This window comes from Phoca vitulina, unplaced genomic scaffold, assembly GCF_004348235.1.
Source record: "Phoca vitulina isolate PV1807 unplaced genomic scaffold, GSC_HSeal_1.0 scaffold1, whole genome shotgun sequence".
NCBI classification, from domain to species: Eukaryota; Metazoa; Chordata; class Mammalia; order Carnivora; family Phocidae; genus Phoca; species Phoca vitulina.
In genome coordinates, this window is record NW_022589704.1 from 59,027,202 (window position 1) to 59,053,227 (window position 26,026).

General features: G+C 38.2%; 1 protein-coding gene across 1 annotated transcript; it reads left to right on the forward strand.

Annotated features, from left to right (window-relative positions):
* Window positions 1-8,553: 8,553 nt before the first annotated feature.
* On the forward strand, window positions 8,554-9,612 carry LOC116634574 (ELAV-like protein 4). The gene is made up of 2 exons (XM_032408062.1): window positions 8,554-8,672; window positions 8,998-9,612. The coding sequence occupies exon 2, from the start codon at window positions 9,062-9,064 to the stop codon at window positions 9,542-9,544; it is 483 nt and encodes a 160-aa protein (XP_032263953.1). The 5' UTR covers window positions 8,554-8,672; window positions 8,998-9,061; the 3' UTR covers window positions 9,545-9,612.
* Window positions 9,613-26,026: the final 16,414 nt, after the last annotated feature.

Below are 26,026 nucleotides of genomic sequence, written 5' to 3' on the forward strand. Positions count from 1 at the left end.
TTTCTTTTTCTTCACATCCTTGCCAACACTTGTTTCCTCTGTTTTTGATTTTAGCTGTTCTAACAGGGCTGAAGTGATACCTCATTGTGGTTTTGATATGCATTTTCCTGATGATGAGTAATGTTGAGCATCTTTCATGTGTCTGTAGGCCATCTGTATGTCATCTTTGGAGAAATGTCTGTTCATATCTTCTGCCCGTTTTTAATTTGATTATTTGGTTTTTTGATGTTGAGTTGTAGAATTTCTTTATATATTTTAGATACCATCCCTTTATCACATATGTCATTTGCAAATATCTTCCTCCATTCAGTAAGTTGTCTTTTAGTTTTGTTGGTTATTTCCTTTGCTGTGCATAAGTTTTTTATTTTTATGTAGTTCCAATAGTTTATTTTGTTTATGTTTCCCTTGCCTCAGGAGGCATATCCAGAAAATTGTTTCTATGGCTGATGTCAGAGATATTACTGCCTGTGCTCTCTTCTAGGATTTTTATGGTTCCAGGTCTCACATTTAGATCCTTAATCCACCTTGAGTTTATTTTTCTGTATGGTCTAAGAAAGTAGTACAGTTTCATTCTTTTGCATGTAGCTGTCCGGTTTTCAAAAAAACCATTTATTGAAGAGACTGTTGTGTGCATTTAAATGAAGAGAAAACAGGGCTTGGAACATAGTAGGCCCTCAGTACATAGCAATCAACTCCTCTGTCCCCTCTCTTCCCTCCTTTTCCCTTACAGTGTGATAGAGTATTTCTTTTTTTTCCTATCTCTTCATTCCGCCTTTTTTTTTTTTTTTTTTTTTTTAAGTTCCTTGAAGAAACAGGATCCTAATGGCTTTGGTCAAAAAAAAAAAAAAGATAAATTCAGGATGCTAAATTCTTAAATTCTTGAGGGGTCTCTTCTAGTCTTACACCTTTGAGAATATTGCCTTAGGTTAGCAAAGGATACTTAAAGGTAGTACAGAATATAATTTTCTTAATTCAGTGCTATGGATCAGGAACAGTTTTTACTCTGGAGACTGGGGAATTCATTTCCTATAATTGAGGGTATAGAGAGTTAAGGATGGACCAAGAGCAGCTGTCTAGATCTCTCTGCCCTCCCTTGTCTCCTGCCCTCATATCTCTCTGCTGTGGTCACCCCCAGAGATGAGACAGATGCCTCACTCAAAATTGGTTCAGGTGTCCAGACTAGAGATGACACACATGCACCAAGAGGGTATGAAAAAGTTTATATCTTACATGATGGGTCTTTACAGCGAGAGCTGGGCAACCTCCCAGGCAACACTGAAAATGGCTTGAGATCAAGGAGGGGAGACTGGCTTTGGCTTTTACCATGGTTACGGGGCCCCTGAAAACAGAGTTCAAAGTTCATTGGCAGCAGCCATAGCTTGTAGTTCAGTGTTCCTTTGCACATTCACCTCCTGTAGGAATTAGAACCTCCAACCCTGCAGAGTCTGGAATTGTGGAGGTGAAAAGTACATAACCCCACAATGGGTCATTAAGAATAATGGTAAGTGGGGCTACTTTTGCTTTTGTTCTCCATTCCCAGACACAGGTATTTTTTTTCCTTTTGAGGACACAGTGACCTATAATTCCCTGACTTGAAAGCCCCATCTTACCAATCATCTTGGACCACTCTTGGTAGCACCTGTGTTAGTTTGGGTTCTGTAAGTAGCAGATGCTAAAATGGAGTTAGATATGTAAAAGAATTATTGTGGAAGACACCTGTTAAGGTTAAAAGAGGAGAGCACAGAAGGAGGCAGAAACCACCTTCAGAGCATGATGCAGGTCTTACACCTATGAAAGGGAGGAAGATGGGGGGGAAGAGCCTTACCCCTCAGTGCACTGCTCTAGTACCCCTTCCTGGTCATTCGTGGGCCAAGTACAGACCAGCAAAAGTGTGGTCTCAGCAGGAACATGGTGTAAAATCCAAAGCTGTGGCAGCTGAAGGCTGCCAGTCAACCGCACTCCCTATAGCATGTGGTCTTGAAGGGCAATGTGAGCAGCACACCTCCATGTCTCCCACAGATAGTGGGATGTGTTTTCGGGGTCATGATTCCTGTTAACATCCTTTCAGAGATGTGTAAAGAATTAAATTCCTTTTTAATAACATTTTGGCCAATTTGGATTTTGCTTCTTTAAATGCAGCAGCCCTTGGGGTACTGAAACTACATCATACAAGCCTTCAATAATTAAATTTAAATATCCAGCCCCTAACACAGGTAGAAATCCAATAAATTTTGTTTGAGATGAATTTCTCAGCAGCATAGGATATATATTGAAGAAATTAGAAATGTGAATGTGAAGCTGAGCAGTTCGAACTTGATTTCAGTCTTTGGAGACAATGAAGAGTTTTTGAGCAGTGGTATGATGCTGCAAGTAACCATGCTTAGCTTTCTGTTCAGCATCAAATGAGATGGTATGGGGTTTTATAAGTAATTTTATAGAAATAGTCACCAAGATAATTACAATCCCAAAGTGCTGATTTATCATTAACAACAAGTACATATAGAGTGTATGTATCAGGTTCTGTGCTAAGTGCCAATTTGGTTCACTTACAGTGATCAAAACTATCATGCAATGCTAAACGCTTACATTTTATTAACATGGTATCTTACTGTTTAACTTACCAACATTCCAGTGAGGGAAATATTATGGTTCTCATTTTACAAAAGAGGAAACTGGGGTTTCAGATATGTAAATAACTTACCCAAAGCGAGGCTATATCTTAGCCTTCATTCATTCATTCATTCATTCACTCAGCAAAACGTTTTTGTGTGTGTGTGCAGAGCCGGTGAAGGGGGCAGAAATCAGACCATATAGGGCCCAGAAGGCCAGCCTCAGGATTTTAACCCAGGAGGAAGAGAAGCAGGGAAGTGATATGATAAGATTTGTTTTTAAAAGTCCCCTCCCCCCCCCCCCTCCAATGTGGTCAACGAACAGAAGGAACACTGGGCGAGGTGGGAGGGATCTGTTTTGAGACCAGTCAGGAGCTATTGCAGGGGTTCAGGTGAGAGGGTGGCATAGTGGATGGAGGGAAGTAGACAAACCTGAGAGGTATTCAGTATTTAGCAGACAAAAATCTTCAGCAGTTAGTGATTGGTTGGAGGCAGGGTGAGGGAGACGAGGGTATTAAAAATAATTAACAGGTTCTGGCATGAGCAACTGGGTAGAGAATGATGTCACTTGCTGAGATCAAGGGCACAGGTGAAGGACTAGAAGTGGAGGGGAAAAGTACACTCATTTAACCCCTTAATCCCAGCTTGATTAAGATCGCTGGGTTATTGATCCTAAGACCACTCAAGATGACTGACTCATCTCTAGCTCAGTTTACTGGTCTCAGAAATACCTACTAAATTTTCATCTTCTCCAAAATACATCCTTCCCCCTGCCACCAGTTCTGTCTCTAAAACATAGAACTGATTATCACTGTTGCTCAAAAAATATTTTTATCTCCCTCTTCCCTTTCAGAGAACAGAATCCAAAAATTTCCCAGCCTACCACTGTTGCTTCCGGAGTGTTTTCTGCCCTCTCAGCTCTTTCCTGTTGGGCCCCAGGCTTGTTCTCATCACAGTCTCACTGGTTGACATGTCTTTCCCTTGCTCCCAGTAGGCAAGGAAACATTTTGTGGGTCCTGATCTTTAGCATGGAGCACTGCACATCTAAGCATAGTAGGTCAATATTTTCCAGCACATCACACTCTCGTTTTTCCTTCTTTCTCATTAGTTTCTCCTACTTAGTCATTTTGCTGATTTCTCCTCATTTGCCCAACCTCATAAAATGAAGTTGCCCAAGGTTTAGTCCTTTGACCTCTTCTTGTAACTGTCGTCACTCCCATGGTGACTTAACCAATCTACACACTGATGGCTCCAAATCAATATCCCTGGCCAGACATTTTCCCTGAACTTCAAACTTACATGTCTACATATCTATTCCACACTTTCACTTGGAGACTAAAAATTATCTCAGATTTATAGATCCACAACTCAATTCCAATTTACCCCTTCAAATCTCTTTCATCGGCTGTCTTCTCTACCTTATAATGCATCAACCCCCAAACCATAAAGTCAAACTTGCCTCCCCTTTTTCTGTTATACCCCACATCCAATCTGTCATGTAATTTTGTGGGCTCTAAATTCAAAATATATTTAGGATTCATTTTCTGCTACCTCTACTCCTACCACCTTGGTCCAAGCCACCATAATCTCTCACCTACATTAGTGCAATAGCTTCCTAGTAGGTCTTCCTGGTTTTGCCCTTGACCTTTGTCTTAGGGTAGGCTGGATTGCCATAACAAATGGACCCCCAAATCTCAGTGGCTTAAAGAACAACACCTTTACTTCTTTCTTATGCAATAGTCAAAGGCTGAGGTCAAGTCTTCAAAGCAGCTCCCCAGTGCACATTTAGTTCTCTGGCCAGTGGCAGCTCTGTTCTCTCCTAGTCAGATGACCATACCTGCATGCCAAGACAGGTAGGAAATATGGTCCCTGGCTGGCCAGCCGCTTCCACTGACAACTCTATACTATGGAAGAAGGAGAATGGATTTGGGTCACCTGCCAGTTATCTCTGCTATACTCCCTAGACATCATTCTCAACATAGCAGCCAGACTTTTGAACAAAACTCAGATGCCTTCCAAACTCACTCCCTTACCACCTTCAAGCCTTTGCTCAAATGCCATCTTTCAATAAGGCCTATATTTTTCTTCCTTGTTTAAAATTGTGACTCCCCACCCTACCTACTTACACTCTTGTACACGTTTCCCTGAGTTTTCTTTTCTATCATTTATCACCTTTAAATATTCTACACAATTTACTTAATGTTGATCATCTATCTTGCTTGATAAATATAATCTCTCCTTTATTTACTGTTATTTTCCCAGTACGTAGAATAATGTCTGGCCCCATCATAGGTGTTCAATAAATATTTGTTGAATGACAGAACCAAGAGTGAGGCCCAATCCTTATAGGTGGTGATAACTCAAATTCCATCCCCTGATTAGGAACTACTACCTCTCAAATGTGTGCCAAATTGCACAAAGGGAATCAGGAAAGGGAGCACTAATATCCCCATTATAACAACAACAATAATCAAAATTAAATAATGTACATGTCTGCTACTAGTCACCAGAAGTGTCACCTTCATTGGGATTGGGGCACATTATGTAATAAATAGGGACATTGCCCCTGGTTCAGAGAATCACTTACCCTTCTTTTGATTCCTATCCCCTGTGGCCACCACCTCCTCCCTCAATAAATTAAATACTGTGGCTCATCTGAATGATTGCTACTGAATTCTTACCAAAGAAAATGAAAAACCCTCATGGTTATTACAGTCTGAAACAATAGAGATCACAATATCCAGGCCGCACATACCAGCTCAGAAATAAGGCAGATTTACTAAGCCTGTTGCCAGGTGAAGGATATAGTGTACTTTCTTGCCGTAATTTATATTTCCCCTGAGTTGCTTCATAGCTTAGGCAATGAGCTAACAGTCACTGAAAAGAAAGAGATGTGTCAATGCCTAAAGTTGAGCTTAGGTTTTTTCCTTTGTCTAATTGGCCTGGGCCCTCTGTAGTTGCTCCTGAGACCTGCCTTAAGCTCCCCTAAGCTGGGAGAAATGCCCACAAGCTGTCACAATACCCACTGTCTTGTTTTCTCTGGCTGGAGAGCTTTGACAGTTACCAAATTCACAAATTTATTGTCTGAGTCAAGTCTCCAGTGAGCACACGTTGTTTTCAGAGACAGTGGCTCCTGTAGATATAAAGTAAAAAAGAATAACATAATTAATTTATTCATTCATTCAGGAAATATTGATTGAGCATTCACTATATGCCAGGCACTGAACGTGGGGCATTCAATGATGAGCAAAATGGAATAGCATCTTCCCAGAGCTTGCAATTTAGTTGAAGATACTGACAAGTAAACAGACAATTACATATGGGTAATAAAGGCTGTGACCAAAGGTGCTTTGCAAAAGAGAAACACTTAGCTGGAATTTATTATATCAGAGATAGACTTTGGGGATCAAGGAAAGTGTCATGAAATAACCCTGCTACAAAGAATAGATCTAAGCTAAATCTTACTTAAGCATTGAGAAAGCAGGGTTTGAGATTAAGAAGAGTGGTTTCTATTATTTTGTGTTTTTCTTTTTTGTTTTTTTTTAGTTTTTGTACTTGTTTTTGGCAGAGGATTCTCCTCAAAAATATTAATAAGATTAAGTTAGGTGTGCTGAGTTCAACGGGATTTCCAATAGATATATCTGTGTTACTGCCCTCATTTCTTTCTTGTTTCTGTTCTGCTTCCAGTCCCAATTTTTTTCTTTCTCCCCCCATTTTTTTCCATAATAATTTCAATTTAGAGGACAAATATGCTGAGAAACAATGAGCTGCAATTTCATATCCTATTGGTTCTATTTCTACTGCAAATACTCTGAACTAACTGGGTGTTTACTCTCTGGTGTTCATCACTGATCCAAGCCCTCCTAATATAGCCCATTAGGTTATGAAAATGCTACCCAATAGAAAATATACTCAGTCCCCCTTTCTCCAAGATTTAATCTTATTATTCAAATAACAAGAAAGAAGACTCTTTGAGTATGAAAATTTGGGGAAATTACAAACTAACAGGCATCAACTTGGCAGTAAAACAAAAACCCTTCATCCCTAAAGGCACACATTACAGGCTATGATTTCTAAAAGTTTAGTTATTATCATTTTAGGTAACATTGCCATAAAGGGATCGCTGCAAGAGTGTCAAAATTCTTCTCTCTCAAGTTAAATTTTGTAAAGAGGTCTCCCTTTGCCATGTTGTCTACAGAATCCCCATCTGGTGAATCCCAGACACTCAGGATAAGCCTGGCTGGCCATTACACCTGTACTTGAAAATATCATCTCATAAACCTGACTTCTAGAAGGTTCTTCTGCCTTTGAAAGTATTACTGAATCTTTATTTTATCATTAAGAACTATTTAATAAGCATTTACTTTGTGCCACGGCCCTATTTGAAAGAAAAACAGGACCGAGTATTTACTATCCAATTGCACCTTTCTTAGAGGGAGAAACATCAAATGACTAGTATCAATAAATATTATAGGAGAACTCAGATATAGCCTCTTGCTGACAGTAGGGAACATTCTGGTTCATACCAAAAACAATTAGGCAAGACTAATCTAATCTCTAAATTTTAATTTTTAAGTTGATCAATATAATGCATAATCACTGTTTAAAACAAATAGCATTAAAAGACTTATATTAAAAATCAGCAGTCTCCTGTTCTACTCTCTCCCCACCAATCCCACTCCCTAGAGACACTTTCAACTTAATTAGCTGTCTCATTGACATTTACCTCTACATTTAAAATAATATGCTTATAATTAGGGTGACATATACTAAGTTTGCTTATCAGTTCCAGTTTATGCCTGTTGTCTTGGCATAATTATTACCAACGGTCTCCTTCACTCTCAAAAGTGTCTTGATGTGATAAATAATGACTGCTATACTTGCTATGAATCATCGTGATTTGTTGCTAAAAACACAGGATTAGGGATCTATAAATTTCCGTTATGGTAGTTGAGCCCTCTTATACCCTCCACTTTCCCTTGAATTCATCCTCCCAATTGAGCTATATAATTTTGGGTAGAATTCTATAATCAATACTTATCCTATTTTGGCTAAGTATTATTCAATGTAACCCAAGTACTTCATTGTGATGTTTTCTTTCTTGTATAACTTTTTGTTTTTTTCTGGAGTTAATAATTGCCTCTTTTTAAAATTAATTTTTATGCACCTTTATTTTTTCCCAGATGCTTTAACAAAGCTGTGAAATGCATAAGCAACAATTATTCCAAATTCTCGAACACTTCAGATGATATTTCCCTTGGCATCATTGTTTCTAGGGCCCTCTCTATCCTTCTGCTCCAAACCAGACCAGTTTGCTCTCTGGACCTGTCATCCTGGGACTTCTCTTCAAATTCTAAAAAAAATATTTTTTTTCCTCTGAATTAAAAACCCAGCCAAACAACCAAAGTGTAAAGGCAGAATAAATACATTCAAGGAATCAACAAATATACTCTAGCCAGCTACTGGAGGAATGACTTCAGGAAGTGAAATACATGAAGAAAGAAGCATAGCATAATGGTACCCTAATTAATAAAATCTCTGAATTTTTTGTTTCTTCCCAAGAAAGTATATACGCTACTTGCTACACTCTCCAAAAATGGCACAATTTAACACATTGGAACAAAAGAAAAATATAGGGAGATCCATCTTTCTTTTTTATCATGATCTAAAAACATAAATCCTTAGTAGTTGTGGAAATATGCTTGAAATTTAGACTGTGACAAGAACAAACATTTAAACCAAAAACAAATTTACTTGGCAAGGAGTGTAGGAAAGAAGGTATGTCATCTATCAACACTATTTGGTGATTCATGGATTTAAAAAAAAATCCACTGAATATATGAAGTTGAGCTATGACTTAGCAAAAGATTTTGTTCTGATGTAATGATGCTAATTTTAAACTTTAAACAGCTTGAAAAGGGAGATGAATGTCTGAAATGAAAATCTCAACTGGTTCAGAGATAAAGAATATAAAATCAGTACTTTGGGAAGGAGCCACATTAGCCTTCCTCTCTGCAGACCTACTTGCATTCCAAGAATAATTTTCATCTCTATCAAAAACAGGTAAGCTCTTTTTATCAATACTCCTACCTCAACCAACTCATTGTGGTTATCCTATTCCTAAGGTTTTCTATAGAAATGGTAAAAGAAAAAAAGCTATTGACTTTCTGCTACCCTATCCAAATTTGTTCATTCATGGAATAATCATTCATTGAGAATCCATATTTCTTAAAGTTCACATTTAACTTTCTTTTCCTCCTCTTAAATGTATTTAAGTTTTTACTATGTTACTTATTACTTGTCTTCACTTTCCTTATATCCTTTCTGGGGATAGCCTGAGGGTGACAATAGAATTTTCTTCTATGACTCTTCTCTTTTCCTTCTGTAGTCATGTTTCACCACAGACATTCACGGAGGGATGTACATATCCCCTTACTATTCATTGTGTCCAGATGTGTGGTTTAATTACATTATCAGTATGCACTGTATCAAGAATAGCCTTTATAGCGCCCAGCTTCCGTCGCCTCCCGCCGGACTGCACCGCCGGGAAGATGCGCCTCAAGAACCAGATAATTAGCACCATGGAGTCACAGGTGTCAAATGACCCGACATCCAATACAAGCAATGGACCCTCCAGCAACAATAGAAACTGTCCTTCTCCCATGCAGACAGGGGCAGCCACAGATGACAGCAAAACCAACCTCATAGTCAACTATTTACCCCAGAATATGACCCAGGAGGAATTCAGGAGTCTCTTTGGGAGCATTGGTGAAATAGAATCCTGCAAACTCGTGAGAGACAAAATTACAGGACAGAGTTTAGGGTATGGATTCGTTAACTATATTGATCCAAAGGATGCAGAGAAAGCCATCAACACTTTAAATGGACTCAGACTCCAGACCAAAACCATAAAGGTTTTGACGATTCATGATTAACAACTAGATTCCTGGATAGTTCTGGAAAGCCCTGAGGAAGTGGTGGAGACTGTAGTGAGGTGGAGAGCTCACTCTCCCACTGTTTGAGTCTTACAGGGCATTTATATATTTTATATTTATATATTTTTAAATGTTCACCATCAGTCCTTGGGCTGAAATTTTTCTAGTCATGATTTGATTTTTATGAAATTTATCCTCTAGTAAATTCCTCAAAAAAGGCTAAAAAAAAAAGGGCACATAATTCCCTAAATTCCTTAAATTGATTTTTCTATATGCTTGATATTTGAAGGAGACCTTAGCTGGATATAAAATACTTGCTTCACAATTCCTTTCACTAAGCTTTTAAAAAATGTTGTTTTAATGTTGCCTAGCTTTATATGTTGGTTTTGAAATGTCTGATGTTGGTCTAATTCTTTTGTCTCCATAAGTTATTTGATATTTCTGCCTGGAGACCTTGATGGTTTATACTTGTCTTTGAAATCTAATGAGTTTTACTAGAATATGTCTTAAGAGTTTAATCATTCTGGATTAATTTTTCCTGGTACCCAGTGAACTCTCTGAATGTATAGATGTAAGTCTTTTTTCATTCTATAAAGTGATCTTGAATTATAGTTTAAAATACTAGCTCTCTTGGGGCACTTAGGTGGCTCAGTCAGTTAAGCGTCCGACTCTTGATTTCAGCTTAGGTCATGATCTCAGGGTCATGAGAATGAGCCTCATGTTGAGCTCCATGCTCAGCAGGGAGTCTGCTTGGGATACTCTCTCTCTCTCTTTCTCTTCCTCTGTCCCATCCCCCCATTCCCTTGCTCATGTGCTCTCTCTCACTCTCTCAAAAAAAATTAAAATATTAGCTCTGCTTTATTGTTTTTTTCTTCAGGGTCTCTGTTAACATGAAAATTATTCCCTTTTTGCCTGTCTTCCAAGTCTGCTGCTCTCCCACTGGTCCTTTTTACTGCTTTATTTAGGCCATTTTCATTTTCTCCAGGGTTTCCTTGCCCTCTTTCAATACCCCTTATTAAATTGTTTGAGTCTATTCTCCCTTGGGCAACTTGCAATTTATTCTTTTTTTTTGAGATAATTTTGTCATTTTCTTCTGTTGTTTTCCTAAATGCAATCACCCCTTTTCATTTATTCTGATTTTGCCCATTTTATTTTTAGTTTTTGTACTTCTAATTTATTTATTTATTTATTTTAATTTTATTTTATTATGTTATGTTAGTCACCATACAATACATCATTAGTTTTTGATGTGGTGATCCATGATTCATTGTTTTTATATAACACCCAGTGCTCCATGCATTACATGCCCTCCTTAATACCCATCACCGGACTAACCCATCCCCCCACCCCCTTCCCTCTAAAACCCTCAGTTTGTTTCTCAGAGTCCATAGTCTCTCATGGTTCATCTCTCCCTCCGATTTCCCCCCATTCATGTTTCCCTTCCTTCTCCTAATGTCCTCCATGCTATTCCTTATGTTCCACAAATAAGTGAAACCATATGATAATTGACTTTCTCTGCTTGACTTATTTCACTTAGCATAATCTCCTCCAGTCCCATCCATGTTGATGTGAAAGTTGGGTATTCATCATTCCTGATGGCTGAGTAATATTCCGTTGTATATATGGACCACATCTTTTTTATCCATTCATCTGTTGAAGGGCATCTCAGCTCTTTCCACAGTTTGGTTATTGCAGACATTGCTGCTATGAACATTGGGGTGCATATGGCCCTTCTTTTCACTACATCTGTGTCTTTGGGGTACATACCCAGTAGTGCAATTGCTGGGTCATAGAGTAGCTCTATTTTTAATATTTTGAGGCACCTCCACACTATTTTCCAAAGTGGCTGTGCCAACTTGCATTCCCATCAACAGTGTAAGAGGGTTCCCCTTTCTCCACAACCTCTCCAACATTTGTTGTTTCTTTCCCTGTCCATTTTTGCCATTCTAACTGGTGTAAGGTGGTATCTCAATGTGGTTTTGATTTGAATTTCCCTGATGGCTAACGATGATGAACATTTTTTCATGTGTCTGTTAGCCATTTGTATGTCTTCTTCAGAGAAGTGTCTGTTCATATCTTCTGCCCACTTTTTAACTTGATTATTTGTTTTTTGCATGTTGAGTTTGAGAAGTTCTTTATAGATCTTGGATACCAGCCCTTTATCTGTAGTGTCATTTGCAAATATCTTCTCCCATTCTGTGGGTTGCCTCTTTGTTTTGTTGACTGTTTCCTTTGCTGTGCAGAAGCTTTTTATCTTGATGAAGTCCCAAAAGTTCATTTTTGCTTTTGTTTCACTAGCTTTTGGAGATGTATCTTGAAAGAAGTTGCTGCGGCTGATGTCAAAGAGGTTATTGCCTATGTTCTCCTCTAGGATTTTGATGGATTCCTGTCTCACATTGAGGTCTTTCATCCATTTTGAGTTTATCTTTGTGTATGGTGTTAGAGAATGGTTGAGTTTCATTCTTCTGCATGTGGCTGTCCTATTTTCCCAGCACTATTTAAAACAGTTTCTCATATTTCCAAATGCTTGTATGAAAGTACTCAATTCTGCTTGATGTGAACTTACAGTTTTCTTTACAGTTTTCTTCTTTATAGTTTCCTTCTTATTCTTGGTTGTCTTATCAGAGGAGAATTTGCCTCAGTTGATAGGCATGAAATTTCATTTCCTTTGTTTTCACTGTATCTCTATGTGGACTTGACTTACATTTGTTTGTATTTATGGTATTGAAGTGCTTTGAGATAAACCATTCAGAAATGGTTTAATGGCATCATTTCTTTTCTTTTTTTTTTTTTTAAGGATTTTATTTATTTATTTGACAGAGAGAAAGAGTGAGAGAGAACAAGCAGGGGGAGCAGCAGAGGCAGAGGGAGAAGCAGACTTCCTGCTGAGCAAGGAGCCCAATGCAAAGCTTGATTCCAGGACCCTGGGATCATGACCTGAGCTGAAGGCAGACACTTAACTGACTGAGCCACCCAGACACCCCTAATGGCATCATTTCATACTGGTATAGCAAAACTCAGGTACTTTGGCAGTTTTTTGGGGGTGTGTTTTTATGTGGTAAGGAAGGCCATGAGTCCTTTGCTTTTTTTATATTTCTCCTTTATCTTGTGGAAATATAAGATTTCCCTTTTTTCTTATTTTCCCCTTTTCTTTTTTTCCTCTTCCCTCTTCTACTCCCCAAAGGGTATTTTTTCCCTTCCTTTTTCATATTTCTTTTTTCTCACCCAGAGCTATGAGATTCAAAGAGTGCCATATTAAATCCTGCCTGTCCCTTTAAATCACCATACTTCAAGTTTCCTTCCTTAATTTCTCTATTTTTGAATAATGTATTGTTACAGAAGGGCACCAGGCATTTGTTTTAATTAGGTATGGCAAGACACACAGATGCAGAAATGACTGTCATGAAGGAAGAAGTTTTTTTACACCCATGCTCATTCCTGGATGCTTTTTTAGTATTTACAGGCTTAGAGTGGACTTAGTCTTTTTGTTGGTAGAATAATTTCAAACTTAGGATTCTTCACTAGCTTCCCTATTTTGCCTTGCCTGCAGTTCTGGGTCTGCTTTTGCTCACCCAAGAGCCTCGTGGCAGCAAGGTTGGGGTGGGAGTGTGAGAAGCTGCATTCTGGGATTTGAGTTTATTCTTTTTTTATTCATAGTTATTTTGAAGTTTGGACATTCTCTATCTCCAGGTTGTGCTGAAATATGATTTGCGTATAAATTTACTTTTTCTTTCTGCTGTTTGTACTATTTGAGGATATATGAGGGGGCAGGTGGTGATGCTGCCACCATTGTCTGAACCTACCAAGAGGTCCATCAACTTCATTTTTATTGAAAAGTATGGCAGACACAGAGTTGCCTACCAGCTTCCATTTTTCTCTCATTCTTACCTGCTACCAAAAACTTGATTTGTAGTAAAGGAAGTAAATACATAATTGTGTTGTTGGGTACTTATGTGTCTTATTCAATTTTTAGGCTCCTGTGGCCACGTGACAATTTAGTCAAAGAGATACAAGCAGAAATCTACTTGATGGGTTTTGCAGGAAAGTCTGTACCTCGATAGAAATGGTTAGACTCTTATTAACTTATTTCTTCATAGTTCATGATCTGAAATACAAATTTGCTTAGCCAGGCATCAGGTGGGTTGTAATGTACCAATGAGGGGTGTGTGAGTGGGGCATGAGCATGCCAGGTGCACCACGGTGTGATATACACCTGCTAAGGGGAGGAGGAAGATAAGCAGGGAAGTGCTGATTTGGGAAAACAGGAGGTAGGGGAGCAGAAAGAAAGTTATAGCAGGTAGAGAGGGCTTCAAATAGGAAAACCCAGAGAAAATGTCAAATCGAAATTGAATATAAATTAGAAAAATGCTTAAGATATATAATAGTTTGTCTCCTTTGTTTGTTATGACAAGGTGGATTTATATTCCCTAAAACAATTCCTTATACATAGGGAGTGCCCAATCATTATTTTTGAGTGAAGGATTGAATCAATAAGCTTTGAGGTAGGGAATAATTAGTTTTCAAATGGGCTCCATAATCTTGAACTATCTAAATATTTTATGCTTGCTTTCTCCATTTTTGAATAATATATTGTTATAAAAGTATACACAGGATTTGTTTTAATCGGGTATGGTAAGACATACAGACGCAGAAATGACCGTCATGTTTTATACCCACATAAACACAGGAGGCCCAGCACAGCATGTAGGGCCACATGAGGAAGTACCAAGGTTGGTCAGGAGGTAGAGGAAGCAGGGGAAACTACGGGCAGGGACCTTTATTGTGGTTTCTGTGGGAAGGAATGGAAGAGACCAGGGTAAGCCAGTTTAAGATTGGCTAGTTTGAATAATTTCAGCAGGCTCTGGGGCATAGAGACTGTCCCAAGTTGTCTGAGGGCTGGCCCTGGCATGATTAGGGCAAGAGTGATTATGGAAATAGTGGCCTGAAGTGTGAGAGCCTGAAAAGGGCTGGAGGTAAGGGCTCTGTATTAGATGGTTGCACATGAAAGGGGAGTTATTTGCTATCTTCAGGGTCAGCAAGGCCCCAGATGTAAAGATTCAAATACAGAAAACATGGTTATTATATACATTATGTACATTATATACATTTATATACATTTTTGCAGTTACCTCATTTCCTTTTATTAGTAGATATAAGCTCATTCACAAGGTAACTTTATATTCTGTAGTTCTCTCTACTAAGTGTATATACTAAAATCTACATAGTAAAAGATACTAATAAAGTTTCTGGTAATGGGCTGTCTGCTTGTGAGCCCTCAATGAATAACGTTTAATGAATGCTATAGAGACTTTCAACAAAATATTAAATGCAACCAATGACAGCCCAGTTAACCAGTGGTGAAACTAGGAATTGACCCTAGGCTTTTTGTTTCCCAATGCATTGTGTTATCCAATAAAATCATGCTTTGACCAGAGTAAAAGTCTATGCAGCTGCTCTTGAGAATATCTAAATAGAAAACTTTAGGTAAAAAGCATCTCACTTGTGGTCAGAAATCAGGAGCCTATTCAAAATAACTGACTCTGGGAAGTTCAAGGGACATTCCAGGAAGAATTTTCTCCACTTCTGCCTTTTTTTTTTTTTAATGTTCAATGATTCATTAGTTGAATATAACACCCAGTGCTCATCATATCACATGCCCTCTTTAATGCCCATCACCAGTTACCCTATCCCCCCCACCCACCTCCCTTTCCGCAACCCTCAGTTTGTTTCCCGAAGTCAAGAGTCTCATATAGTTTGTATCCCTCAATGATTCTGCCTTTTGGATTTGCAGTGTCCTATTGAATTACTTCCCGAAGATGAATCATGGCAAGCGTGATTGAAATCTAGACAGTTGTTAGTGTCCTAAACATCAATAATAACTGCAAGCCAAATACCACTAGAGCAATTAGCAAAATCCCAACACCCTGAGCTATTGGTCTCTCCACTTTGGGGCAATAAATAAATTTAAGAGACCCAAAGAAAACTTCAAGGTCACATCCTTATTAGTTCCCAGATATGCCACTTATATCTGTACTTCCTAGAACAACAAAACAGTAATTATCTGAGTCATAAACCTTGTGATTAAATTCTGTGATTATTATTTTTCTCCAACTAAATAAACTGTATACATCTTCACAATTTAATTGAACTCAAGTAGCTTACTCTAGCTGCTTAGCTACAGACAAAAACATGGGTATTAGTGTATCTAAAATGATGCTTTAATAATTATTTTAGTTTCTCTTCATACTCTCCCCTCATAGGAAATTGTGGCTTCATTGGATGGTTGCTCTGCAGGCTGCAGGCAGATGTCAACCAACCCTAGTGAAGACTGTTTCCTTGATTGGCAACCAGTCAGGCTAATGTAATTTGTATTTCCAGCAGAACTTTGAAGAAAGTTTAAAATTGCTATCTTAGTAATAGCAGAACTCTTGGTTTATAATCTTCTCAATACAGAAAGCTTTTTTCCCATTACTTGAGTTACAAAACACCCTTCCAGTTATAAACCATTTAAGTATGTATAACTAGCATGATCAATACTAGATTCATTTCTATAAATATAGAATCAAGCAAAAACCTGCATAAAATGGGTATTAATGGTATATTGCCCATTCTTTTTTTTTTTTTTTTTTTTTTTAAGAACCATATAAGAAGCTTTTTCTTAGCAGGGATAATTCTATATTGCATTGATGTTGGTTTTGTTTATTTAGCTTTCGCTTTTAAAGAAAAAAGACTCACGTTAGGAATAAGTACAGAAATTATCAAAATCTATAGAATTATGAAGCTTTATGGCATTTTATAAAGCACTTTCACATTAATTATTTCATTGTGACTTACAGAAACCCTATGAGGGAAGTGGGGCAGGCATTACAGTTTCTATTCTAGAGTTGAAAAAAACTTACGTAAAAGTAAAAGCACTTTGCTTGCCCTTAGAAACATGACAAATTAACAGTAGAGCCAGGGTCAAACCTAGACCTTATAAGCACAAGACTGTGTTTCTTGTTGGTGTTTTTTTTTTACTTAATTAAATTTTAATTAAACTACACCCTGACTTAAGGAATTAATTCTCCACTCTGAGAAAAAGTATACCTATTCTCTTTCTGCACCAACTCCCACTCTCACCAACCCATCGTCATCACCTTTCTTTAATGATCTATTACTTTAGTCTCTAAAAACATCCATCCAGCAGCACCTGGGTGGCTTACTCAGTTAAGTGTCTGACTCTTGATTTCGGCTCAGGTTATGATCTCAAGGTTGTGAGATGGAGGCTGGCATGGGGCTCCAGGATCAGCACAGGGTCTACTTGAGATTCTCTCCATCTACTCCTCCCCCCTGCACAAGCTTGCTCTCTCTTTCTCCCCTCCCCCCTCAAATAAATAAAATCTTTAAAAATAAATAAATAAAAACATCCATCCATTTTGGCCCTAACCTATCACCAGCCTGTATGGCCATCTATTCAACTGTTATGAGCTCAATTAGATGAGTACATTGACACATCAATCAAAAATCACTCCTATTAATTCCTATCAATCTGTTAAAGCACTACTAAGCAATTCTGGCCTCTCTCAAGCCCATAGAACCTCTGCCCTCACACCCCAGGTTCCATTATTTTCTCTAGTTGCCCAGAATGATTACCAGACTCCGCAATAAGCAGAACTTGCATGCAGGATCAAAATGTCCACATCCCTGTATCTCATTCCTTCATATTCCTGCTGGATGGAAACCCAAGTTATTAGACTCAACAAACTAGCTGGCTAATTCTACTACAGGGTTTATGATTGATTATAGTTTGAAAATACCCACTTCCCTGAAAAAGGGTTGCTGTTTAACAAAAAGCCTTCAATAACTTACTCCAAAGGGATTGATTAAGTAGTCAGGCAAGGCTAGAGGAAGGGCTTGTTAGGTATTTTCTTAATGTGTGATTCTACCACTATCATATGGAGGCTCAATAAAGTGTTTTAGTTTAAAGTGAAATAAGTCAAGCAGAGAAAGTGAATTATCATATGGTTTCACTTATTTGTGGAACATAAGGAATAGCATGGAGGACATTAGGAGAAGGAAGGGAAAAATGAAGGGGGGTAAATCGGAGGGGGGTACAAGCCATGAGAGACTATGGACTCTGAGAAACAAACTGAGGGTTTTAGAGGGGAGGGGGGTGAGGGTATGGGTTAGTCCGGTGATGGGTATTAAGGAGGGCACGTACTGCATGAAGCACTGGGTGTTATACGAAACCAATGAATCATGGAACACTACATCAAAAACTAATGATGTACTGTATGGTATCATAACATAAAAGAAAGTGTTTTGGTTTAAAAAAACACTTAGAAATTCTGAAATCCACTGTTCTAAAATAAAGCTGCCTAATTGTACCTAAGGACAATGTCAAGCCCCGAAGAGAGAAGGATGGAAACAAACTGGAGTGAATTTAATGTGGACAACAAAGTTTCTAATAAAAGCAAGGTGATATTTAGGCACAAACTATAAGGGTACAGAGGAAGAAAACTATTCATTTATTGAATACTTACCGTGTTTAAAGTGCTTGGGTATGATAAAGAAACCACACTTCATATTGAATTTGTGTCAAAAACAAGATAGACTTACTTCTTTACTCCAAACACTATAGCTGCTGGAAGGAAAACAGATTGAATGCTTTTTCCTTCCACTCATAGCTTTTCAACATATATGGAGTACAAACAAACAAAAATGTACAAACAAAACCCATCCCCTAATTTGAATTTTGTGATGAAATTCACAACCTAAGGGAAGAATCAGACATAAATCTCAGGAAGTCCACTATTTCCTACCAAAGATGTATTTAGTGATTTTCAGCAATTCTCTCAAGTTAGAGGTTAAAGGTTCCCCAACAGAAATCTAAAGGTAGTCTTAGTAAAGCAAATTAACAACAAGAGGAAACTAGTCATTTGGAATATAAAACAAAGGATAATTAAATTTAGTCTTACTGAAACCTGGCTCTTGGTTTTGTTTGTTTCTTTTTTGGCTCAAAGTAAGGCCACTGACAGCAGATCGTTTGTACAAATAAAATACAACAGGTCCAGAGACAGCTTTCACTCTCTGTGAGATTCCTTATCTTTAGATGTTTCCTTATTCCCTAAATCTGGGCCAAAAAGATGCTTAGATTGTTTTTATGATATCTAGTAAATGAGAGACTAAGTTTTAATTCTACACATACATTATTTCATGTAATTCTCATAATAATTTGAAAAGTTTACATGTATTGTCTTTTTTTGTCTTTGAGGAGATTTAGACTCAGAAACATGAAGAGACCTGTGGAAGGTCAGACTATCAGTAAATGTCACACCCAGAAATCAAACCCAGTCTATCTCCACAACCTCCACTAATTTCCACATTATGCCACTTCCCAGAAAGACCAGGAAATGATCCTCTACCTTGGAAAACACAGATGAGCTCTTTTCACCTTCTTCATACATGAAGACCAAGTTAAGTAAAACAAAATATAAGATCCGCTGTGCAAATGAGAAATATAATGGAGTGAAATGAGCTCTTCCTATTAGTTGGAATAGCAAAGAGCAACCAAAATGAAACTACTAGAAGTGAATCAGCTTGGTTTTGAATGATTGGATGTGTGACAAAATATCGACATGGGGAAAATGTGAACACTGCTGCCCAAGGAGCTTTGCATTTAAAAAAATGCTGCCTAAAGAAATAGAATATGAAAGCTGCTACTGGGGACAGATTATCTCCTTAAAGCAGGGGGCCCTAAGCTGTGGAAATCTGGTGGCTCATGCTACCATGGCGGGGGAGGGGGCTGGCAGCTGTGCCCCAAAATGTGGGTCAGGGGCTACAGAAGTTCCACATATGGTCCAAAGTCCAGGAAATTCTGACAGGAGCCTGTGGGGGCTCCCACACTTGTTTAGTCTGTGGTGTAGCATCTCATGGGGAGGGGCTAACTGAGTGTAGTGACAAAACCCCCATCTCCGGAAGGCCACTGGACTCTTGTCTGTAAAGCCTTCTCTACTCATTATTAGACCACCTCCCAAGTGAAACTATTCCTGTAGTTTATCCATAGATTGGCGAGGCAAGCTGTAGAGTTGATTAGGCGGTGGGTTTTCACAAGGTAGAGCACGTTGAAATTTTAAAATTTTATTTCAAAATAATTTTACACTGAAAATTACAAAAATAGTGCAGAGAGTTACCGTATATACCTTAACCAACCTTACCTTAATGTTAACATCTTATATAACCACGGTACAATGATCAAAACCAGGAGATTAACATTGTTACAGTACTATGAACTAAACTATAGACTATTACTTGAATTTTAGTAAGTCTTCATAATGTCCTTTTTCTGGTCCAGGATCCAATCCAGCATACCACACTGCATGTGGTTTTTTTAAATTTCTTCTTAGTCTTCTCCAATCTGTGACAGTTCCTCAATCTTTGTCTTTTATGATCTTGACGCTTTTTTTTTTTTTAAAGATTTATTTATTTGTTTTGAAAGAGAGAGTGAGTGCATGAGCGGGGAGAGGGACAGAAGGAGAGAGAATCTCCAGCAGACTCCACACGGAGCACAGAGCCTGACACGGGGCTCTATCCCACGACCCTGAGATCATGACCTGAGCCAAAACCAAGAATCAGACACTCAACCGACTGAGCCACCCAGGTGCCTCATGCTCTTGAAACTTTTGAAGGTTATGGTCAGTTACTTTATAACTGACCTCATTTGGGGTTTGTCTGATATTTTCTTACAATTAGATTGAAGTAAAGCATTTTTGGCACAAATACTAGAGAAGTGTTGTGTCCTTTTCAGTGCATCATGTCAGGAGGTATGTGATGATGTCTTATTACTATTGATACTCACCTTGACACGTGGTTAGGGAGGTGTCTGCTGGGTTTCTGCACTGTAAACTTACTGTATTTCCTTAGAAACTAATAAATATCTTGTGGAGAAATACTTTGAGACTATGCAAATATCTTGTTTCTCATCAAATTTTTATCCAGCAATTTTAACATCCATCAGAGAAACTTGCTTGCAACAATTGTTACTGTTAGTGTTTATGTAACACTACAACTTAGAAAACATGATTTTCTATTTCCTTCATTTCTTTTACATTTATTAATTGGGATTCTTCTTTAAAGTTATCTCTATTTATTTATTCATTCATTTAATAATTTATGTATGTTTGGGCTCAGAGATATTTAACTTTTTTCTAAGGGTTATAATGAAATATTGTCATTCATCTTATTGCTCAAATTAGTACTCCTTTTGCCATTGATTGGCTTCTGTGCCCTTTTGACATGCTTCCATCTTGAGCAGTTTCTTACTTGAATTTTATGGTCTGTCTCTTTTCAGCCTGTGCTTCAAAATGTGGTAGCCATTAAATCTCATCTGTCCTGACCAACAAATTGGCTTCCCAAGAATAAGTAGATGGGAGCCCCTTAACATCACAGTTTCTCAGATTCATCTATTCTTTGGGCCCACCTCTTGAGATTCTGATTTAGCAGGTCTCATGTTGGGATTCTACCTGGATTTCATAAAAAAAATTCATTAAGTGATGATTCTAAAGCTAACCATGTTTGGAAGTCACTGTCCTATTCCATAGATTATGGGAGTATATTTCTTATTGGTCTCTAGCCGTGCTACTCAAAGTTTGGTCTATAGACCAGCAGCATTGGCATCACCTGGGAACATGTTAAAAATGAAAGTTCTTGGGGCCCCTGGATGGCTCAGTCAGTTAAGCATCTGAACTCTTGATTTTGGCTCAGGTCATGATCTTAGGGTCCTGGGATCGAGCCCCATGTCTGGCTCTGTACTCAGCAGGGAGTCTTCTTGAGGATTCTCCCTCTCCCTCTGCCCCTACCCCAGCTCGCAGGCTCTCTCTGTCTCTCTCAAATAAACAAATAAACTTAAAAAAAAAAAAAAAGTTCTTGGGCCCCTCTCAGACCTAAAGAAGCAGAATCTCTGGGGTGGGGCCTAGGAAAACCAGTATTTAAATAAGCTCTTCAGGAAATTCTTATGCACACTTAAATGTGAGAAGCACTGCAAATATACTGTGTTATAGTTGGTAAAAATCACCGGCATGCAAACACAATTCATCCTTCTGGCCTAAACCATACCTAAAGCAACTACTCCCAGTTGACTGGTTTTTTGTTTTGTTTTGTTTTGTTTTGTTTCCCTGGAATGTACCTAAAGATTCTCATAATCCAGTGCTGTATTTTTCTTGGGTATCATCCAAATTGTTCCAAACATATGACTAGCTACTTTTTTAAAGCTGTCAAATTAGAGAGGAAAAAGTGGATTCTTGTTTGCAAAGAGAGATACACACATTCCAACACCAAGCACCACTTCCTTTTTCTCTTGCTTTCTAGTGTCCTCTCATAGAAGAAACAATGCTTAGAAAACAAAAATGTAGTGTAGCTGAGAATTAAGTTGTCATTTAATTTAAACTTTTTGTACAATGAGAATCACTCTCTGACAGACATATATAAGAAGTCTTCTTTCCTGATGTCTTAATTTATCAACTGTGTATATTATTAGGTATCCATGGCAAAGCCCACAATAAATTATAATAATCCAGCTGAGGCAGTACACACTGTCCAATTACGCTATTTTATTTGGTATTTTAAAATTAGGTGTTATTTGCTTCATTATTAAAGATACACATTTAGAAGGGAAAGTATAATACTGGGTATTTTGGCCAAGTTTACCTGTGCACAGCCTAGCTTCTTCTAGTAGTACATTATACAGCATCTAAAATAGATGTCTAGACATATTAAGAGCTCAGTAAACAATTAAAAATATTTAACTTAATTTAGGCCTTATTTTGTGACGTGTACAGTGCTAAGCCTTTTAAATATTTATTGCATGTAATCAATGCTATGCCTCTCAGGGAGGAAAGGGGCCTGATTTAAGCATTTGCAAATTTTCATGGCAGAAATACTCTGACCATGGCTAATTTCAAACTCCCCAAAGGCTCAACAAGTGGCCTAGAAAAATCCTGAAAATTTAACAGTTGACCAAAATAGTATGAGCTGACTTTAGTACACCACTGCATGCAATCTTCACAGCAAGACTATGTAGTAGTATTAGGACTGTTGTTTTATTATTAGTGTGTCCATTTTGCAGATAAGAAAATCAAGAGCATAAGGAAGCTAAGTAACTTGTTCAGGGTCAGACAGTAAATGGTAAAGCTAGGATGCAAACCTGGGGCTCTGTGAGGTTAAAGCTAACATTGCATTAAACTAACTGACAGTAAATTCCATTAGCCATGTGGAGTAAGATGAAGAGTTATTAAAATTCCCATGTGAATCCTCCCAGATGAACCAAAAACATTCTAGATTTTGACTTCTTTCCTTTTGGAACATGATGTTCCCTTGCTGTGTGACCTAAAGTCTTTTCCTTCTTAGGTTCAGGATGTGTTTATCCTGTGGTCAGAGCTGAATTCATTCATTGAAGAGCCTGCTTTTTTTTTTTTTTAATTAGTTTCAAAGGTAGAATTTGTGATTCATCAGTTGCATATAACACCCAGTGCTCATTAAATCAACTGCCTTCCTTAATGCCCATCACCCAATTATCCTATCCCCCACCCACCTCCCTTCCAGCAACCCTCAGTTTGTTTCCTAAAGTTCAGCATCTCTTATGGTTTGCCTCCCTTTCAGTTTTCATCTTATTTTATTTTTCCTTACCTTCCCCTATGTTGATCTGTTTTGTTTCTTAAATTCCACATATGAGTGAAATCATATGGTATTTGTCTTTCTCTGACAAACATATTTCATGTAGCATAATAAACCCCCTAGTTCCATCCACATTGTTGCAAATGGCAAGATTTCATTCTTTTGGATGGCTGAGTAATATTCCATTATATATACACACACACACACACCATATCTTTATCCATTCATCTGTCGATGGACATCTGGGCTCTTTCCATAGTTTGGCTATTGTGGACATTGCTGCTATAAACATTGGGGTGCATGTGCCCCTTCGAATCACTGTATCCTTTGGATAAATACCTAGTAGTGCAGTTGCTGGGTCATAGGATAGTTCTTTTTTTAACTTTTTGAGGAACCTCCATACTGTTTTCTAGAGTGGCTGCACTGTCAGGTTTGGCCAGCAAACCCTGAGATGGCAAATGAAAAGATTACTCCAGACACTTTAGTAGGAGAAAGGAGAGGCCTGGGGACCAGACGCTCTAGTGGTGAAAGGCCTCGAGCCAAGATTTGTCTCCATTTTTATTGGGGTCATATCAGTACACCAGGCGCAAGTGCAAAACAAGGAAGAAAACATAACCTTAATGGTCAGGACAATAATATATGGGGCAGTACATGATAAGAGCAAGGAGGCAAGGAGTTCGTGAAGTACGTGACCACCACAGATGCCTGTTTTTTTTCAAAATTTAAATATTTACTCCCTAGATGAGAATCTTGAGCCTCAGTAAGAATCTGGCTGCTTTCAGCCAAGAAACTTCAAAGAAGGCCCAGTGTTCTGGGCACTCCTCCTTTGCTTTTCAATTAGTCCCATCCAGGGAGGCATATACAAGTCAGATTTTGTCTATCCAGGCACTGTGAATTCCCACAGCTGCACCAGTTTGCATTCCCACCAACAGTGTAGGAGGGTTCCCCTTTCTCTGCATCCTCACCAACATCTGTCGTTTTCTGAGTTGTTATTTTAGTCATTCTGACCTGTGTGAGGTGGTATCTCCTTGTGGTTTTGATGTCGAGTGATGTTGAACATTTTTTCATGTGTCTGTTGGCCATTTGTATGTCTTCTTTGGAGAAATGTCTGTTCCTGTCTTCTGCCCATTTCTTGACTGGGTTTTTTGTTTTTTGGGTGCTGAGTTTGATAAGTTCTTTATAGATTTTGGATTCTAGCCCTTTATCTGATAAGACATTTGCAAATATCTTCTCCCATTCTGTAGGTTGCCTTTTAGTTTTGTTGACTGTTTCCTTTGCTGTGCAAAAGCTTTTTATCCTGATGAAGTCCCAATAGTTCATTTTTGCCTTTGTTCTCTTGCCTTTGGAGTCATGTCTAGCAGGAAGTTGCTGCGGCCAAGGTCACAGAGGTTGCTGCCTATGTTGTCTAGGATTTTGATGGATTCCTGTCTCACATTTAGGTCTTTTATCCATTTTGAGTCTATTTTTGTGTATGGTGTAAGAAAGTGGTCCAGTTTCATTCTTCTGCATGTGGCTGTCCAATTTTCCCAACACCATTTGTTGAAGAGACTGTCTTTTTTCCATTGGGCATTCTTTCCTGCTTTGTCGAAGATTAGTTGACCATTGAGAGTCCTTTGTGGGTTCTCTATTCTGTTCCATTGATCTATGTGTATGTTTTTGTGTCACATCATTACTGTCTTGATTACAGTTTTGTAGTACTGTAGCTTGAAGCCTGGAACTGTGATGCTTCCAGCTTTGGTTTTCTCTTTCAACATTCCTTGGCTATTTGGGGTCTTTTCTGGTTCCATACCAATTTTAGGATTGTTTGTTGCAGCTCTATGAAAAATGCTGGTGGTATTTTGATAGGGATTGCACTGAATGTGTAGATTGCTTTGGGCAATATAGACATTTTAACAGTATTTGTTCTTCCAATCCATGAGCATGGAATGTTTTTCCATTTTTTATGACCTCTTCAATTTCTTTCATAAGCGTTCTATAGTTTTCTGAGTACAGATCCTTTGCCTCTTTGGTTAGGTTTATTCCTAGGTATCTTCTGGGTTTTTGTGCAATTGTAAATGGGATTGATTCCTTGATTTCTCTTTCTTCTGTCTCAGTGTATAGAAATGCAACTGACTTCTCTGCATTAATTTTATATCCTGTCACTTTGCTGAATTCCTGTATCAGTTCTAGCAATTTGGGGGTAGAGTCTTTTGGGTTTTCTGTGTACAGTATCATGTCTTCTGCGAAGAGTGAGAGTTTGACTTCTTTGCTGATTTGGATGCCTTCTAGTTTTGGTAATTTATATGTTTCTAGGAATGTATCCATTTTGAAGAGTTTGCTTTTTACTCGAAAGTTTGCCTATGATCCCTATGGGCAAATATTTTCTTAGGGAGTAATAATAGTAATAATAATAATATGAAGAAGGAGAAGGAGAAGAAAAGAAGAAGAAAAAGAAGAGCAGAAGAAGGAGGAGGAGGAGGAGGAGGAGAAGGAGTTGCAGCTGTCATTGACTGCATGCTTACAATGTGCCAGGCACTCTACACTATACCTGTTCCATTGCATTTCATTCTCACAACCACTCTATAAGGTAGGCACTATTATTATTCCCATTTTACACGTGGAGAAACTATAGCACAGAGGAAGTTAATACATTTTCCCCTCAAATCACATAGCTAATAACTATCAGGTCCAAGATTGAAGAAACATGCGTGTTTTTTGAGCCTGAACTCTTAATCATGATGTTATCCCCTTTTGTACCTAGACACTCCATGCCAAGCCACTGGCTGATCTTATATTCCAGCAGCCCAACTCCGTGTTATATTCCTTGAAGTGCTTTTCTGGTACATTTTATTT

Bases quoted from the DNA above. Each gene is read 5' to 3' on its own strand.
- LOC116634574 (XM_032408062.1), top strand. From the start codon at position 9,062: ATGTGTGGTTTAATTACATTATCAGTATGCACTGTATCAAGAATAGCC.